At 41.4% G+C, this 20,483-nt stretch overlaps 1 protein-coding gene across 1 annotated transcript in view; it reads right to left on the bottom strand.

Annotated features, from left to right (window-relative positions):
• The window catches only part of LOC147233558 (plakophilin-4-like), a 70,961-nt gene that overhangs the window by 17,731 nt on the left and 32,747 nt on the right, over positions 1-20,483 (bottom strand). Inside the window, exons 8-11 of the mRNA XM_086148511.1 lie at positions 10,154-10,324; positions 7,832-8,024; positions 6,763-6,895; positions 3,167-3,380 (exon numbers count right to left, since the gene is read on the bottom strand). Of these exons, the coding sequence (XP_086004637.1) occupies positions 3,167-3,380; positions 6,763-6,895; positions 7,832-8,024; positions 10,154-10,324 (711 nt within the window). The remainder of the gene's footprint in view (positions 1-3,166; positions 3,381-6,762; positions 6,896-7,831; positions 8,025-10,153; positions 10,325-20,483) is intronic.

Genomic DNA, 20,483 nt, shown 5'->3' with positions numbered 1-20,483 from the left:
CAGGTATGTGTGTGTGTGTAAATATATGTACATATATATATATATATATATATATGTATATATTGGCGAGTCATGAATGTTGGGCTTAATGTTTGTGCTTGCTTTCTTGATTTTGGGGTTAGTGGGAATTTTGTGGGTGTGGCTTGAGGTGCAATTAATTCTGTTTTTTTTTTTACCTGGAATTGAGCGGGAACATTGAGTTATGTTGCAGGCAAGTATTGCTTATTAAACAGATGTTTTACTGTCAACCAGGTGTTTTCCCTAACACGCTACAATATATAAATACACACACATACACATATGTGTGTATTTGTTCCTATATCTATTTATAAAGATATATATACTATATATACACATATGTGTATATATGGTTAATTGAAATATATATATCTACACACATACACACACATAGGTATATATACATACTTACACATACATATATACACATATATATGTACATATACATATATATGTGTGTATATATGTACACATATACATGTGTGTGTGTGTGTGTGCGTGTGTGTGTGTATATACTTTCTAAATCAGAACTCAGAGGACTTATGGGGGTCATTCCTCCCTCAGTAAGCAGGCACCCACATTAGTGTAAGAGGCCCGGGTTTGTGTAAAATCAGTGGTGGGCCGTCAGGACCTGCAAGGCCTTCTCTGCTGGCCTAAAAAAATATCTCAATTACAGATGTTAATTATATTTTTTCCATGAATAAATAATTTCAAATGGTCTGTTCACTTCCTTTCATAGCTTTTCCCCTGGTTGTGCCCCTTCCAGACATGTATTTTCATATTAAAGCATTTAACCAATCACATTCCAGCCAGGGAGGGTCAAAGTCAAAGATATCTGCCTTGGGGGGCTGCACAATAAGTTCTGCTAGGCCTTTACGCAAAAATAATAGGTGTTGATGACGCTGTTGCTTCAACCAATCAGATTTTGAGTTGGCGACATCCAAAGCCTTCTAGCAGGCTACAACAACATTAGCGTATTCACACCCTCTAATTAGATAGGCAGAGAGCGGACTAGTGTACTAGCGAAGAGAAGAGTACTAGTGTGCTGCGTACAGAAATATAGTTGTATTTGTTTAATATTAGTTTTGTCAACCCACAATGGTTGCAGGAGGAGAAGAAACAGATTTAGTTGCTAATAAGGTTGGCAATTCCTAAGCTAGCGAACCTGAGCTGAAGCACACGGATAATCTGTATGACAGAATAATTGAAAGAAAGGAGGATGGATTTTGTCTACAAATGATCAGAATTTTTGGTGAGTAAAATGCTGCTAATTTCCTAGATAATACTGCAAGTTTATAAGGTTATTTTTGGTGCTTTTTATGTGTCGCAACTGTTTGCTATAAAGGCATTTATTGTGGCTACACAAGTTATCTATCTATCTGCGAGGCTCCTCTCTTTATACTGCATTTCTGCATAATAAGATGTTTATTTGTAGTCATAAACTAATAATTGGTGGGTGGATTGATTCGGAGCACTACTGACGGCCTGGGTGTAAATGCACTGCCCGCCGTTATGTAAAATCTATATGTAAACTTTGACTTGAAGTACTACTACTACTGCAGGTGATGCTTAAAAATAGAGAAAATTTCCCGAAGCGCTTTCTCGGTAAGACGACCCCGCTTGGTGTTTTTCTCAAGAACCTGAACCATCTCGCAGTTTGGGATCTCCCGCCATTAAACAGTATGTGTCGCGCTGCTACAGAGCATCCTGTTTCCAAAGCACAATATCTTAGCATCTGTCTCAGAGACGCTGCCAAAGCCTGTTCTGTCAACACGGCGGCGAGTGTTTAAGCCGCCGTCACTCTCACCTCCCACTGAACAGCCGATTCACAGATTAATGCACTGCCAGTCAGGCGCGGACACACAGATACTCTCTGCCAGACGGCTAATGAACCTCCTCGACAAGTTTTCCGTCCATGTGGACGCTGCAGTTACCTGAGTTCCTCATACTGGGAGACTCTACAAAGCAGGCTATTTTTCAAGCTTGTTTATGGTATGCCATTTCTGCTTTATAGCTGAATAATAAAGAGCTGCTGGGACGCGAGTTGTCTTTTCTTTCTGACCTGCACCAGAAAAGGTCCAGTACCGACACGCATCTCCCCTGCTTCATCATCAGAGATTTGAAAGAGTCAAAACAGGGAGTTCCCTTTCAAAACCGATCAGATCTCGGAGGGAACATCAAACACACAAACACACACACACACAGGAATTCAAAGCCTAGAAGTTGGATGTGTTTTTCTTGGTGTGAAGCATTTCAGCTGTGTTTCCAAGGTTATAATGTGGTCATATATCAGATGATCTGATTAGAAACACTCCCCGAAGTAAACACAGGAAATATTTGTCTTGCAATTCAGTTCATCCATTAATATATTAGTTCATTATCTTTACGGCCTTTCCTGCACTCTGGGTTTGCGGGACTCGAGCCTTTTCCAGCTGCCATCTGGCGAGAGACGGTGTTCAATCCGTCACTCGCCGATCACCCGACAACTTTGGAGACGTACAACCATTCAACCTCTTCTTGTCAAAATCTTCTTTTCTTGGCAACTGAACTTGAATTTCTTCACTCGAAAATCTGCGGGGGACGTCCCAATCGGTCATTAGAATGGAAAAAGCCTCTCGGATGAGGGGTGAAACATCTTCAAGTAAAGAAATTCAAGTCCAGTTGCCGAAACAAGAACATTTCGACGAGAATTCACCCTGACCTGGATGACCGAGAACCTCCGGACACTCAACCTCTTGATTACGTCACATGGAGACATACAAGTATTGACCCCTCGCTCACTCGCCTGGGAAATTATGGGTCTCCAATGAACCTGATGCAATGTTTTTGGGATTGTGGAAGGAGACCGGAGAACCAACTAAACAAGCGCGGACACGGGCCGAACATGCAAACTCCGCACAATGACAGCTGGGATAGGCTCCGCCCCCCTCCGACCCTGACTGCAGGACAAGCCATGCAAATGGATGAATGTTTAATTCATGATTATTCCAATGGGGAATCTTTGTCCCCGTTGAAGAGCATTCACAGTTGTGTGAAAACAAAAATGCACGGTGAAACTCACCGCTAGAATAAAATGTTTTTGTATTTGTGTCACTTTATCTTTTTATTAAAGAAAAATTAAAAAAAAACCCTCCCAGCGATCTCATACCGGTGACCAGCTCGCGGACTTCGTTGTCGGTGGTCTTCCTGAGGAGGCGCAGCAGAGCGGGGACGCCGCCGCAGTTCCTCAGCGCCACCTTGTTGTTGTCGGTGGCTTTTCCGTAGACCAGGTTCCTCAGGGCCCCGCAGGCACTTTTCTGTACCTCGGACACCTTGTTATCCAGCAGGTCCACCAGGTGCTGGATCCCCCCCAGGTGGCAGACCTGCATACGGGGGACAATCACAGACAGGAAGGATTTACCGCCAGAGATTCTGCGAAAGGAAGCTTTAAGATGGAATCGTCTGAAAAAGCAGCTACTGGCTGCAGAATAGAGAAGTTTCATTGTCAAAGCTCAGATCAAAGAAGGGATTTAATCTTGAGAGAAAAATGCTTGAAGCCAGGCCAGTTCCTTTTTAGTGTAGGGCGAGTTTAGGACTCCGATTCACAGGGAAAACAGATTTTATATAATAATTAGCAAGCGCAGAATAATCCAGTCTTTTTATTGTGGTGAAACATTTTACATCACACCTATGAAAGCAACACTTGAACTAAACGGGGTGTTCACAGGGCCGAGGCGCATTATTTCAGTGGTGCACCAATGAGGCACAAAAGAAGAACACCAGGATCCTTACAATAAAATACTTTGTTTAGATAGTGGATAAAAAACCTGCATCACAAACCTGACATAATTCGTTTGTAACTAATGAATTAGATGATATTGATATTGCTTAATTCATTGACACAGACGACCATAAAATAGTAAAGAAAGTCTGCCTTCAACACTCTTCGACCCCCTTACCGGCAAAATGTTAAAATACACACATCGATTGTTTGTAATATTGTTCTGTCTGTAAGTTATTGCTGCCTCTTTGCCAGGACTCCCTTGTAAAAGAGGTTTTAAATCTCAACGGGACTTTTTTTCCTGGTAAAATAAAGGTTAAATTAAAAAAAAAAAAATATTTATACTTCTTTGTACTTTTGGAAGATGGATTTTACTGAACTTGGGCACATCATTTTATAAATATATATATATATATATATATATATATATATATATATATATATATACAGTATATCCTGATATAAATGCAAAGTATAATTATCTTTAATATAATTGAACCATTGATAAATACAGCTTTTGAAAGGTTAAATATAGGTTAAATAAAAAAAAAAGAAAAAAAAATTGATTTATACTTCTTCGTACTTTTGGAAGATGGATTTTACTGAACTTGGGCACATAATTTTATAAATACATATATATATATATAATATATTCAAATATAATATATATATACAGTATATCCTGATATTAATGCAAAGTATAATTATCTTTAATATGATTGAACCATTGATAAATACAGCTTTTGAAAGTAGAAGTAAAATAAAATTCTAAAAATTATTTGTATGCGTATATGTATATGTATATGTATATGTATATGTATATGTATATGTATATGTATATGTATATGTATATGTATATGTATATGCACATACATGTTGAAGCATGTTGAAGCTACTTGACTTAAGATTGGATTATCGTAATATATATATATGGGTGTCACGGCTTGTATTGATTTAAACAATATCGGTGTATCCTGAGCTCGAATTGTTTTGAATTCAGTTTTTTTTTTTTTGCAAATGGAATCCCACCATCCGTCCTGCAGCATTTTGCATCCTGAGAGGATTCTGACTGAAACCTGGACTGAGCATCAACTTCCTGTCAAGTCAAAATAGGCACAGTCTCAGCGGAGCTGCAGACTTTTTCTCTGAGTCTGTGTTCAAAACGTCACAGAAAAGATTTGTTTCTGGCTGAACAAACAGGAGTCTGTCCGGGCTGCTGCAAAGACTAATTTAAATCTCATCCCCAAACAAACCGGAGGGCGTTAAAGCAGCTCTCACGTGACGCTTCGCCATTGTGTCGGAATTATTTATTGCACGGGAAGCAGAGCAAAGAGGGAGCGGTCCAGCGCCAGGGAAGCTCCGGCACTATCGGCGCCAATGTTCTCGGAACTTTTGCCGAAGCAGATGGTGTTTCTGCTTCAGCGTTTGGCAGCCGGGATCTCAGAAAAAAAAAACATTGAATTTGAAAACCTGTAATGATATTCGGTTTTGGAGACAACAGGAGAAATCTGAGGATGTAAAGGAGCTTATCTGGGAAGATCACAAGTCAAATGTTTGCAGACACCGAACAGCCAAAAAAATATAATGTTTTTTTGATTTTTGTTGACACTGTCGCCGAGATACTTCGTACTGTCAAGCATGCGGACCTTCAACTTTGGAGCGCTCCTGTGTTCGGATATTTATGGCAATACAGGCCAGAGACGCATCAGAAACTATATCGGTCAACGAAAATCAATGTCAAAATCAATGGAAAATCAAGGTAACGGCTTTTTTCACGCAGAAAACAGTGGCTGCGGCACAAGGAAAAGATGTGACAAAGAGATCCAGCTGTGCCACATGTTTCTATGGCAACCATAGACTTTTCTGTGATGTGTGAAGCAATTTATCTCAGATGAAGGCAACAGATATTATCTGTCTCACGCAAAAGTTAGCTCTTACTGCGATGTGATTCATAGTTTTCCTCTTGCCATTATCATATAAATGACTGCAAACTGTTCCGTCCTAAACAAGCTTCTCCTTCATCCCGTTCGTTACCCAGGTAACGCATCCAGACTCATTCCAGCCAAATAAAATCACCATCTACCGATGGCTTACATCACACACATCTTGCATCCCCCGTAGCAGGTGCTCACAAAGAAGATTACAGAAATAAAGTTCTGTTTATTTGTATTTTTTTACAAGGCAGTGACATTTGCTCTTTTCCCGCTGAGCAAAGAAAAACTGTACATATGAAAGATTCTTGTTTACCTTGTGTTTACCTACCAACTTCTATAATGTGATTGTCTTTAAATTTGGTGTAATTTTAACGAGATAAGCCCATTTACATATCAGGAGAAAGCTGAAGTGATTAAAAGAATAACTCTGCAAAAAATCATTTTGAAATGAAAAAAACAAAAAAAAATGTGCTTTTTTTTTTTTAAAGCTTTTCATCTTCAATCTAAAACTTCTGATGTCATTCAGTTTGTAGACCTTGTATAATCCTTACAACTGTATAAGCACACATGGTTTCTTTTATGACTTTTACACATCTTATTCCAAAACATGAACAGTAAAATACCATTTTAATGTGCGAGGAATATATTGAACAACTTGACAGACAATATGGATGAAGACCATTTGAAGTTGGCAGATACTGTGAATTAAATATTTTGATTTCATTCAGGAAACAGGTGTTTTTACTGCACTTAAAGGAAGTCAATAGAAGAACTTATTTCACTGATGCTGCTGCGTACATGATATGATAACCTTTTCTATATCAGTCATAATATTGATGGATTTCTTAAATCAAAAGATAATGAGTTCATCTCAAATACCTCTGTGTTATAGAAAACACGCAATCCATCTTTTTTTGTTGCCGTGGAAATAGTTCAATATTGTAATACATTCATTTGCTGAATGTCTATTCGTTTTTAAAACCCGAGTCGTCATCCTCCCCGCCGCCGCGCCACGATTCATGCATCCTGTTTGTTTCGCGTTCTCCTCACCTCCACCTTGACCCTGTTGTCGCCGTAACAGAGGTGCTGCAGGTAGGCGGCGGCGTTGGCCTGAACAGAGGGGAAGTGGTGCTGCAGCATGTGAATGACCTCCGGCAGCTCGGGGTCGCGCCAAGCAAACTCCCTGCGGGGATGGAGGAGAGATCGTGAGGAATTATCTTGGACTTCGGCTCTCTCTTTGGTCTTCAAACTGAAGTCCTTCTCTCTTATTAAAGATGATAAAAAAAAAAAAAGATAAAGGTTGTCAACGTGCAAGTCATTATTTGGATACATTCTCTGGGAAAACTGAACTCTTGAAACTCAACCGCTCTTTGTTCTCGGCCCCAAGGTCACATGGTCATTGTTCTGTTCACTTTGACCGATGTTTTGATTATTTTATTAAAGAATGGGAGGCTCCAGCCGCTGAGATGATGACTCATGCAAGAAGTCACGAGTCAACTTTTCTACAATCGCCTATTCAATTTAATCCTTGTTCAATTTCATTATACAATCCTGAATCCAACAATGGGCACTGTTTGTGGCTATAAAAGACCGAGAAAAAACGTCTGGCCCATCAGATTTATATCGATTCGGTCATAACCGGACACCAGAGAACGACTGATGTTTGTCGGCATCCGTGGTGATAAACAGGGTTTGGTTAACTTCCATGTATTTGACTGTGTCCTTTGTGCTACGCTAATATGTGTGGTTTAAATTCATAGTGTGTGTATCCATATTTTCTGTTTGGCTCTGTGGGCTAATAACTTCGGTGGGCTTTTGTGCATTCGCTTGTGCTATTGTTTTAATCGTCCTTACATAAATGAAACAAACAGACGAACCGAATGTCGTTCTCCCGACAAACTGCACATTAACATGTTTGACTGAAATGCAGCGTGTTTACACGGTGGAGTTCTCACGTTCAGAATGCCTGATACCTTTTTATAAACAGAGTGAACTCTTGTTGTCATTCCAACCTACTTTGTTCTCAGGTGAGGGAATAAAAACAAGGTATACACACACCACCAGTGTATTGCTGTGCACGTGTGTGTGTGTGTGTGTGTGTGTGTGTGTGTGGCAGCACCTAGGGTCTTTGTGGATGCTTTCGATGGAGGGGGTGCGCGTGGCCCCCCGCTCCAACAAGCCAGAGTGGCGGTGAGAGTAGACGGGCTCCCGATAGGAGTCGACGTACAGCGCCGTGTTGCTCAGCCCGTAGCTGCTTCTTTGGTACGGCAAGGTGCCACAGTGGCTCGTGGCCCGCGGGAGGGTCCCCATACCTGGGTTCGGAAACACATCGGCGCCGTTATGGAGGCGGTTTATTGGAAATTACGCCTGCGGCGCACATCCAAGCTCACGTGGAGAGAAAAAAAAAAAGGAAAAGGGAAAAAGTGTTCCTTCATTAGCACTTGAGCCAACATCGACACTTTAAAAGCAGCGGGTTCCCTCAGATCATCCACTATGGAGCTCCGCGGAGCTTTCAGTTTGAAATCATTCGGCAAAGACTTCAATTAAGATGCTACAGAAATACATGAAAGGTTCCAGCCTAATTAAGTTCTGACCTCGGGGAGCGGTAATGACAACAGTTCCTGCGCCTGAACACCCTTGATTTCTACCCCGGATTTCAGAAGAAATATCTCACAGACTGATGTGAAGACCTGCTTCTGGGACTGGAGACAGGAGCTCCCGTGGGAGAGACACGGCTCCTTAAAATGCTCGTCGATAATGAGAAATCAGCTGAAGCTCATGTGAGGGAGGCTGCTGTTATTGGAATATGTTGGTGGGCTTGTTTTTCCACGTTCCCTCCAACAACCCCCTTGTTCGGTCCACATTAGATTTCACGCTTCCGTTACTGCGACGGCTGCCAGAGATCTGCGGCCAGAGTGTTGGCTTTAGAAATGTTTGTTTGACTCGTCCGTAATGGCACAAAGTAACACATTCACAATTTGCAGCGACTGGCCAAATACATCAAATAAAACTTGGCCAGATCTCTCATTAAGACCTTGTTATACCTTGTTTTTTATATTTACATATATTTATGGAAGGAAAGATGGTTGAAACTGTCTCAAAGTGAAAACTCCTCCATAACCCTGGTGTCATGTGAAATATGGTTTCATATTATTAGATAATGAAATTTTTCTTTAAACCAATATTTTGTTCTTTTTTTTTTTTTTTTTTTTTGGAGCATCAGGCATACAATTTAGAAAAAAAGCGAATTTGAAAATAAACAAATAATTTGAATTTATCTTTCTAAACTCAAGTCAGGCAGCTGTGTTTGAATTTGTTTTCAGACGCTGAAATAATATTTTTTCCTCAGTGGAATGACATGAATTCATTCATGTCACACTGATCAAGGACGGATTACACAAATAGGGCACTAAAAATAAAAGTATGTATATGAGTGTAATAATTTTGAAGAGTTTCTTTCATAATGCCATCAGTCGGCAGAAAAACAAGATCATTACCACAGTTTAAAATGAAACAGTTTAAAAGAGAACAATTTAATTATCTTAATTTTTTTTTTACATGCTAATAAGCACAATCAAATGTCTTCCCTCAGCAATTAAAACATTATTTTCAGTTTTATTTGAAGACAGGCTGAACAGATGGCATTGTAAACATTAATCTGTGGTCATCACCGTAGAAGTAGAAGTAATGTGACTGAATTTTATTTTCATATCCTTATTTCAGCCATTTCTACAAAAATGTGGCCACAAAAAAACATTCAAATATTAAAGCAGTCGTCTCTTCAAGGACTTTACATGTACATGTCATGTCTTTTTTAAATTTAAATCATCAGCATTGACACGATGGTGAAAAGGACCCTTTTGCAGCTTTCACAATGCATATTTGGCAGAAATCCTCTATTCCTGTTCAGACTTATTTTCATTTTTCCTGAAACGAAATTGCCAATTTAAAACCATTCACCGTGGCCAGAAATGGTAATTAAAAAAAAAAAAAACAAGAAACTAGAATCACATTTCCATCTTTCGGACTTTCAGGGGGCTACTAAGAGACGAAAGAATAATAACAATACTTATTTTACAGCAAAATCAATTTTTTTATTTTTTGTTAAACAATTTGTGCCGACTGTCAGAAACTGAATAAAACTGCAACTGTTTTCACAGCTGGGATGCCAAAATTCATGAAACGTCCAGTAAAGACAAAATATGAACGTTAGACACACAGTTTACTATTGATTTATCTGTGATTGGCAACACTTATGGGGAATGACCGAAATGTTGTTGGATCCATTTTATGATGTAATCATTTAAAATTGCTGGATTCCTTTAAAAAAAATTAAAAAAAAAGCTTCAAACACATGCTCATGTCCAGATGCAGTACGAAAAGAAAAAAACAAACAAAATGCAGGGTTTTGGGAGGATAAACATGAGCAAACTTGCAGTACCTGTGTTTGTCCTGTAGAGGGTGCCCTGGGGGTTGTGGGTGGGGCTATGGTACACAGGGCTTTGGAAGGAGCGTTCATCGAAAACCGGCGTCATATGACAGTCGGGCGACAACGCGGCCCTCAGCTCGGGATCCATCTGCCCCGCGTGGCTGGAGTACGAGCTGTGGAGTCCTGCAATTGCACGAGTAACAAGTATAAAACTCACTAATAACAAAGTGCAGACACAACTCAGAATGCTAAGAAACATCATCAATACAACCTTGTTGTAAGTTTACCAATTGTTCCGAGACTACATGTGATATGTCAGCGTTTTTTTTTTTTTTTCCAGCCCCACATGAACCTCTTGCCAGATAAGAGGAAGAGACATTGATAAATGAGCACATAAATGAATGAAGGTCCGCAAAGAAAAGCTCTTTAGACATTTAATAACAAGAGACGAGTGGTAGGAATGTCTCGTCTTGACTAGATAGGACATTTAGGCAGTTTGTGTTTTGATTAGTTGAAGTGACAAGTCAGAAAAAAAAACAAGAACATTATAAATATAAGATAAAAAACATAAATATAAATATAAAAAAATGCCTTGATTTCTGTTCACTGATTTCACTTTTATTCTTTTGCATTTATGTCAGTCAACTTTTTTTTCTCCTCCCAAATTTAAAAGGACACAGAGGAGTCCAGAAAACTGTCAAGTGCTGTTGCAAACTGCTTTTTTTTTTTTTTTTTTTTACAAAATTGAATTCTTTTGTCTCCCTGCCGACATGTTCGTAGTTGATATGTAAAAATTTAAATGGAGTCTTTATAAATAAATGCTTTGCCAACAGAGTGGATGAGGCAATAACAGTGTAGACATTATCACCAGGACGGAAAATAACTGTCCCTCTTTGGGACAGAAGATAAGCGGTAGACAAAAGCTGTGCAGGTTTTAAACCGACAGGCCAATAAAGATAGTACTAGACCAGCTTAGCATAATGAGAGAAAAGCAAAACACATTTTCGCCCACAACATGTCATCTGTAGCCGAGGCAGCGAGTGCGTGCCGAAAACGCAGACTCATTCCGGCTGCTTTAGGAACGCGTGAAGTCGCGGGTCACTCGGGAATCTGCTGCAGGTGTCGTCATGAGCAAGTCAAACAAGCGGAGCGGAGAGTTTCTCCCTCCTCCAATCTGTGAGCCCATCAGTTCAAAGAAGCGTCCAATTATAAAGCAGCTGGAGGGCAGGGGGGGGCGAGTGTGTGTTGCAGGGGACTCACTTCACCAGCTCAAACACACTCTCTGCACTCCGAGCTGGAGAGGAAGGAGCTTCCTCCTTCCGTGCGTCTCCTTTTTTTTTTTTTTTTAAATCCATAAAGTCCTTACTCAAAGAAAATTAATTCAGAGATTAGAAATTGGGTCGTAATCCCATTGAATCTCGCCGACGACGTCTTCTTGGAGGACCTTTGTTAGTGAACCTCATGAGGTTCCTGTGACATGATCTCACTTAACACTAAGCTATATATTTTTCAATCCAAACAAGCGGCATGGATTGGGTTATAAAAGGTATTATCACATAGCACCGTAAATATTGATCACTCACCGTCAACGGCCCCTACCCAGTAAAAACAAATCCACAGTTCCCTGGTCTGTGAAGGGAGTATCCTTGTTTTTCTAATCTATTTTCAGTTTTAAAAGCCTTTTAGTGACCAACATCAGCAGGCTACGTTTCCCTCAAATATGGTGTAGGAGGAGAAATTTGAACAACCCCACATGTCTCTGGATCCTGGACTTTCTATCCAAGAGACTACAGTCTCGAAGGAACAACGCCAAATCCATAAGGATTCGGCTGTGTACTCAGTCCATTGTTGTTTACACGACTAACACATGACTGTGCATCCGGGTACGAGGGGGAACCAGATCATCAAGTTTGCAGATGACACCATAGTGTCTGAGGCAGTGTGTATTCAATGTACATTACAACATCCTCGGAGTGCAGATCACGCAGGACCTCAGGTGGAGTAAGAACACCTCTGGGATTGTGAAACGGGGCCTACAGAGACTGCACTTCTTGAGGAAGCAGAAACACGCCTGTGTTTGAGAGTGTCCTGCATCTCAACATGGTACTCCGGTTGCATTACGGTAGACGAAAGAGCCCTGCAGAGGCTTGTTAGGGGAGCAGAGAGATTCAGCGGGGTTTCCCTCCCCTCTGTCCAAGTTATTTTCCAGAGCCGCTGTAGGAGCAGAGCCCTGTTGATCGTCAGGGACGCCTCACAATTCTCCGTAAACACTTTGAGGTGCTGCCATCAGGCAAACCTTACGGGAGCAAGAAAGGCAAAACCATTCGGCTGATCACCAGTTTCATCCCACAAGCTGTTAAATTTCTTGAAGTACTGGCCTGCTCATCCTGAACAGAAATAGCTACAGTTCCTTATAGACCTTATTCTGCCCTTGTATGAAAACTGTACCTTGTCTGCACTTTTTCCCAGTTTCATTTTTTTATTCTATATTCACTCCATATTATTTATTAGTGCTATTATTACTCGTCTCAGGGATGTATTAATGTTTGTGTGAGTGGGTGAGGGTGCAGGGCAGGAGGTATAGGGTGTTGTTTTTGAGTCCCAGAGAAACGTTGACTATTTGCCTGCACTGCCTGGTATGTATAGCAGAGTGACAATAATTGATTCTTGGAAAATCATTGTGAGCGACGCTTTCACTCCTGTCAAAGAATCCCCACTTTGACTCATATGATGTCAAGATTGTTGGACATCCAGAATGTTCCTGTTGTGGGTATACAGAGGAAGGTTGCAGTCTTTCACTGCTAGCATCCTGTTTAGCTTTCGGCTACTTGGATGAAGATAAAGTCATGAATTATGACTCTTCTAGACTCTTGAAATAGTATCAAACAGAATTAATCAAGGTCCTCAAGCTGATATCTTATCATGGTGAAAGGACTTGCTTGCCCAGTGATCCTATGAGCTAGGTTGTGGGGGCTGTATGCCCCTGGAAGGGTCATCCAAGGCATACAGGTACCAGGTGAGGGACCAGACATTGCCTTTTCACCAGGGCCGCCCCCCCGGAGCCAGGTCCTGGGGCAGGGCTCAATGGCAAGTGCCTGGCAGCCAAACTTGCACCCAAGGGGCAACATGGGTTCCTCTTACCTCGGGTTCACCATGCACAGGAAGGGCTTAGGGGTCGGGTGCATTGTGACCTGGGTGCTGGCCGGAGTGACAGTCCGACCCCAGGCTGCAGAAGCTGGCTCTTGGGACACGGAATGTCACCTCTGAAGTGGGGAAGGAACCTGAGCTGGTGTAAGAGGCTGAGAGTTTCCTGTTACATAGAGTTGCACTCTCCTCAAAGCACAGCTTGGCCTTTGCAACCAGTCTTCTTGAAGGGGAGAGGACTCTTTCCTACTCTGAAGTTGCCCCTGGTGAGAGGTGGCGGGCAGTTACCGGCCTACTGATTGCCCCCTGGCTCAGCACCTGTACATTGGGGTTCAACCCATTGGATGAGAGGGTAGCCTCCCTGCCCCTCCGGGTAGGGGGACGGGCTCAGACCAGTGGCGACTCCTAACAAAATCATCAGGGGGGGCAACTTTTGCAATGATGACTAAGGTGACCCATAAAATAAGCAGATGAATGGGTGACTAGATAAATGTCACAATTTACGTTTGTCTTGTCAAAATTACATAGCAATACAACTGCCCGGCGACCCAACCCTGGATAAGAAGATGGATGGATGGATGGGTGGATGGATGGATGGATGGATGGATGGATGGAATTAATCAAAGCAGGAGAGCCAAACCGCTCGCTTCCAAAAAGTCTATCCAGCATTTTCACGACCTGCTACTTCTAAATTTATGAACATATGGACAGAATCCATATTTGCAATTCCACAACGTGGCCAATAAAAGAAATTGCATCAATGAGGGCCTCCTCCTGTGGTTTCAACTACTCACATGAGTGTGATCCCCAGTAGGGCTTCCTACTGCATGTTTTTTTGGACAGAGGGAGGAAACCATAGACCCTGGAGGAAACCTCAGGCATGGAGAAGCTCCACACAGTGAGGTCCTCTGTCAGAATTGAACCTTCTTGCCATGAGGTGGAAACTCTAACCAATGTGCCACAGCCTTGCAGATATTAGATCACGGATGCAGAACCCTTTCAGCCATAATCTTACCAAGAAAACTAGGAAATAGGTATTCTCCAAAAATGACCATACTGATTTTGACCATTAAGACTATAATCAAATTTATGGAGAACATCAACGTTAACCAGACTTGATCGAACATCAGTTTCAATGTAATATTCTAACGTCATACGTTTCACGTGAAAAGGTCACATGTTATCATACATTATTCACACTTGAAGTCATATTTTGTTCTCTGTGTTGCCTCATTGTTGGTTTACCCATCAATGCTCTCCTCCAATATACCAGTGAAAACTGATCGATTGTGGAGAGAGAGTTCCAGCAGGAATATTTGCATTTTTTAAAAGGACCTTTTTTTTAAAAGGTTATATTTTAAACTATATATATTAAAAAAAAATCCCCGTAATTTAGGCTCCCATGGTGGCAGAAAGGGCTCACTACTTTGGCCATAAATTGATCAGTAACATTTTACTAATAAATCTCATATTACCATTTCCTGCTTATCTCATACATATAATCTGGGATTACGTTGGATCTAAAGGATAACTAGGAATAAGGATTTAGGTGACGTATTGGGCCACTTAGCAGCACGGCAGGATGAAAACCACTCTGCGCGAGAATATAGAAGGCATTTTATTTAGTTCACTGACTTGGCCTCCCACACACACACACACACAAACACACACAGACACACGCCCACACACACACACACACACACATACACACACACACACACACAGAACTCCTCCAGCATTCTCTTTTCACATCCATAAACAAAAGCACAAAAGATGCATAAATACACACTCACTGAGGATCCAAGCAGCACAAGCAAATAGTGCAGAAAGACAGTGCACATGAAAACATTAAAACACACACATATGCTGATCGCACTGTAAAACCTTCTAGTGCTGTCAGCTGATTATCAGCTGATGGCCTTGGAAGCTTTGTGATAGAAACAACACTATATGGGTCAGTGGGCGCGGCTTGGTAAAGTAACGGGGGGCAGGAGGGAGGAATAAATCTGTACGGCTGCAGCATCAGCAGCTGCGACCGCTGCAATTTTTTGCGGGTGCGCGCTGACAGGTTGTCCATGAGCAGTCGATTAGGCCGGGGGAGCAGATCAATTGGGATTTTTTAATGATCTGATGGTATTAGCATGAGAAAGGTTGCGTTATTTGACACCGTTCGATGTAAAACTGTAGTGAAGCCGGACAAGAGAAAGGATATCGTCTGACAGTGATATTGAAAACCGAGCAACATGATTGTTTTTCTATTAATATCTAAATGAGGATCAATGTCAAGTTATGATCTTGGCTATTTTTAATGATTTTTTTTTTTTTTTTTTTTTTTTTTGGCCAATCGAGAAAAAAAAAAAAAAACCTTTAATCAATCAGAAAGTCTCTGAAAATAAGCAAAACAAACAAACAAACATGATTTTCAAACATTTACTTTAACAATGGATTTGTGAAAATATAGAAGAAACTCACAAGGAGTGATTGAACTTTAACTTATTTGTGTTACCAGATGTTGGGACAATTATCAGTGTTTTCACACGGGTTTACTGCAAGAACACTTTTGGTCTGAATTTTGCTCACTGGCATCCATAATCCAGGCTGCTGCACAGAAATAATCCCTTCTCCAGTTCCTCAGCTTCCCTCAGCTGTCTGAGCCAATCAGAGAGTCTCAAAGTCAGAAGGCGGGTCTCCGGGGACGTCAGTCAAGTTCGCCATCATAATTAAATCATTGTGCTCTTCAAGGTGAAGTGCAACGAACTTACTTTCTATGAGGTACTCGAAACTTCACAGAGAGCGAAGGAAAGGAAGGACCGTTTTCTCTCGGATGTTCATATCAGTTAATAGCAGATTAAATTTTGCAATGACATTGATTTTCTTAAAAAATTGAAAAGCGTAATATAGAATTTTGTGTCATCCAGACGCCAATCATTATCAACTGAAAATGTTGGAAATTACACCATTTTTTGATATTTTGATTTTTTCTTTCTTTAATTTAACAAAGTCACGAGTCCCCAGCCGTAGTTAAAATGACAAGATTAAGATCTGCGAATGGTGACATTTTGAAAACAGCAAACTTAGCGATGAATCTCCCATATAATTAAAAAAAAGTTATATCCTGATCGGCAATTTCTTCTTCTCCTTTGGCTGTTCCCTTCAGGGGTCGCCAGAGCGAATCAACCTCCCTTATCAAACCCTATTCTCTGTATCCTCCTCTCTCACACCATCCTCGTCGCTCCCAAAGAGATCAGAAACATCTTCATTCCTGCTTCCTGTCTTTTCTTCAATGCCACTGTCTCCAAACCATACAACATTGCTGGTCTTACAAGTGACTCAACTGTACGCCTTTCCTTTCATTCTGGCTGATAGTCTTCTATCGCAAAGCACCCCTGACACTTTTTTCCACCCGTCTCAATCTGCCTGAACCATTTTCTTCACCTCTCTTCCACGCTCTCCATGGCTCTGGACTGTTAACCCTATTAAAATCCTCCACATTCTTTTTCTCCACTCTTTGTAACCTCACTGTTCCACTTGGGTCCCTCTCATTCACACACATATATTCCATCTTGCTGCAACCAATCTTCATGCCTCTCCTTTCCAGAGCATACCTCCATCTCTCTCGATATCTCTCCACCTGTTCCCTGCTCTCACTACAGATCACAATGTAATTTGCAGATATCTTGGCCCATGGAGATTCCTCACTGACCTCATCTGTTAGCCTGTCCATCACCATTGTAAACAAGAAGGGGCTCAGAACTGATGTAGTCCCACCTCCACCTTGAACTGCCCTGTCACACCTACAGCACACCCCACCACTGTCTCACAGCTAGCATACATGTCCTGCACCCATCTAACATAGTTCTCTGCCACTCCAGAAGTCCTCATACAATACTATAGTTCGTCTCTTAGCACCCTAATGTATGGTTTTTCAGGGTCTACAAAGGAACAATGCAGCTCCCTCTGACCTTCTCTGTACTTCTCTATTATCATTCTTAAAGCAAATACTGCATCTTTGGTACTCTTTGTTGGCATAAAACCATACTGCTGCTCACAAATGCTGACTTCTGCTCTCAATCTAGTTTCCACTACTCTTTGCCATAACTTCATTGTATGGTTCATCAGCTAAATCCTCTAGAGTTGTTGCAATTCTGCAAATTTAGCTTATTCTTAAAAATGGCTGCCAATACAATTCTTCTCTATTCTTCAGGCATCGTCTCACACTCTATGGTCCTGTTGAACAATCTAACCAGAAAGTCTATCGCTACCCCTCCGAGACACTTCCATACCACCAAAGGTATATCATCAGGACCAACTGCCTTTCTACTCTTCAATGCCCTCCTCACTTCATCTTTTCCATTCTCTGCCACTTGGTGGTCCCCAATAGTAACCTCTTCTAGCGTTCCTCTCTTTTATTCTCCTCATTCAACAGCTCCTGAAAGTACCCATCTTCCCCTCGTTCCTTCAGCATCTGTTAATACATTTCCCTCTCTATTCTTGATCACCCGAGCTTGTTGTACATCCTTTCCATCTCTATCTCTGTCTTGCCAACCAACATAAATCACTCCCTCCTTGCTGTCCAACCGAGCATACAAGTCATGCACCCTTTGCTTTGCCTGTGCTACCTCTATCTTTACCTGAAGCTGTATCTCCCTGTACTACTGTGTGTTCTCTTCAGTCCCCTCAGTGTCCCACTTCTTCAATGCTAACCACTTCCCTGTATATACTCTTGCACTCCTCATTCTACCACCAGTTCTTCTTGTATACTTTCCTTCCAACATACCCAGTGCTCTCCATCCTGTCTCCCTGATCACATTAGCTGTAGTTGTCCAGTCATCTGGAAGCTCTCCCTGACTACCCAGAGCCTTTGTCATCTCCTTCCTGAAAAACACAACACTCCACTCTTTCCAGCTTCCACCACTTTGTCCTATGCCCTGCCTTTCTCCTCTTTACCCTTCCTGTCATCAGATTGCTGTCTGGCTACACTCACCAAAAACCTACTTTGGAGTCATTGATTACATTACGAGATGTAGTCTACCTGCGTGCTCCTACCTCCGCTCTTATAAGTTACCCTATGTCCCTGCCTTTTAAGGAAAAATAATGGTCATTACAGTCACTTTCATTATTTTTGCAAAGTCTACCACCATCTGTCCCTCTGTGTTTCGATCCTGGACACCAAACCTGCCCATCATTTCTTCATCACCTCTACTTCCTGCACCAACATGTCCATCAAAGTCTGCACCAATTACCACTCTCATCTCTGGGGATATTCTGCATCACTTCATCTGGCTCACTCCTTCTCCTCATACCACTCCTGTGGGCCTTAGCCACTAACAACATTGAGCATCATGTCCTCAATTTCCAGTTTCAGACTCGTGAGTCTATCCAACACTCTTTTCACCTCCAGAACATTCCTAAACTTGTCCTTCAAGATAACTCCTACTCCATTTCTCTTCCTGTCAATACCATGATAGTACAACTTAAAACCTGCTCCTTTGCTTCTTGCCTTGCTACCTTTTCATCTGGTCTCCTGGATACATAGTATGTCCACCTTCCTTATCTGCATCATGTCAACCAACTCTTGCTTTTCTTGTCATTGTCTCAATAGGTCCTCCTCAGTCCCAGACTCTTGTCTTTTCTCTTCTTTCTCTGCTTCCAAAACACCTTCCTCCACTCTTTCTTTGACCCATGGTAGCCCAATCACCACTGGTACCCTGGTAGGTTATTGGCACCAGTGGTGATTGTTATTAACCCGGGCCTTGACTGATTCAGTATGAGATTCATAGATTCGATTTGCATATTTGGTTTTGGCACAAGTGTTACGCCAGATGCCCTTCCTGATGAAACCCTCTGCAATTATTTGGGCTTGGGACCGGCTCAGAGGCACACTGGCTTGTGCCCCTGGAGGCTGTATTGTCAGAATCGACAACATGGCGCCTAAAAATCGGCAAAAGCAAATTCCACAGAATTATGAGAAAGAAAAAAAAACAGACGGCAGTCAGAAAATGCAAATAGGAAACCCAAAAATGTTCCCTTTAAATCAGCCAGACAACACTCTAACATGATCCAGATATTGGCTCAGAATATGCAGGAAATTACCTTAGACTCAACAAGAAATATGAGAAATAACCAACTGCAAAAATCGACAGAGAAATAAAAAAAAAAAAAAAAGGATACATATATTCTCCAAAAAGGATCAAGGTGGCCCTTAAAAATGAACTGCATCCACAATTATGGTCAAGTATCAGTATTCACATAGTGCTGGTGTGAAACAGCAATATAAGTCCAGTGAAAGCCAGAAAGAAAAACCTACTTTGCAACTCGTAAACAAAATGATAGGGAGTCTGTTAGCTAATTTATGGCTAGATTCAATACTAATGCATTTAAAGTCTTAAAGCCTTTGGATTTTAGTAGATACTAATGCTATTTACTCCCCTTGCGATCAATTTGCTAAACAGCACATGCGAAAGTAATTCAGAGGGGAGCAATTTACCGCCATGTTCACGTGTATTGTCCCGGAGTTGTATTTACCTGCTACAAGCAAAATCCTCTTATATTTTATTTCTGGCTTGCATCAAATACATTTGATTTCAAAGGCAGCGGCATTAAATGCCGGTGCTGTGAGATGATTTGACTACAAACTCCATGAAATGAGCCGCCTAAGCCCAGATACAAGATACTATCTCCTGCCGAGCTTGCAGTTTGCCTGAAAGTTATTTTGTTCAACATGCAGCTTTCCTTGATGATTTTCAGAGAGACTCTCTAGAGTCCTTTGCTCCCTGCATGTCGTGTGTGACAACTTTAACTCATTGCTGCACGGTAAACTTTCCCGCGTCAGACTAAAGGTTATTAAATCGGCAGAGGGAACACGCTCAGCGCTCTGACGCGTGGCTTTGTTTATTCGTTTATTTGCTTACTTTTACGTGCGGTCTTTGTTGCAAAAAAGTGATGCACTCAAAGTTTTTTTAAATGTTTTCCAGGTACAAACTTTCTTTTTTTTTTTTTTTATTGACCAAGCAATGCAAGAGATGCCGCCTTTCTGTTGAAATGCTGTATTGTGGATCCAAACTCCATGCAACACTTGGAAAAAAAAAGGTGCGATAAAAAAAACAATGTGGCACCGAGCACGAGTGTGTATGTTTTATTGTGCATAGAACTTTATGCACAAACATTCCCTCGCGGATGTTGGTGGATGCATAACCAA

This window comes from Fistularia commersonii, chromosome 6, assembly GCF_037954325.1.
Source record: "Fistularia commersonii isolate RoL2024-O1a breed Wild chromosome 6, RoL_Fcom_v1.0, whole genome shotgun sequence".
NCBI lineage: Eukaryota > Metazoa > Chordata > Actinopteri > Syngnathiformes > Fistulariidae > Fistularia > Fistularia commersonii.
This window is presented reverse-complemented; position numbering and strand designations above follow the sequence as displayed.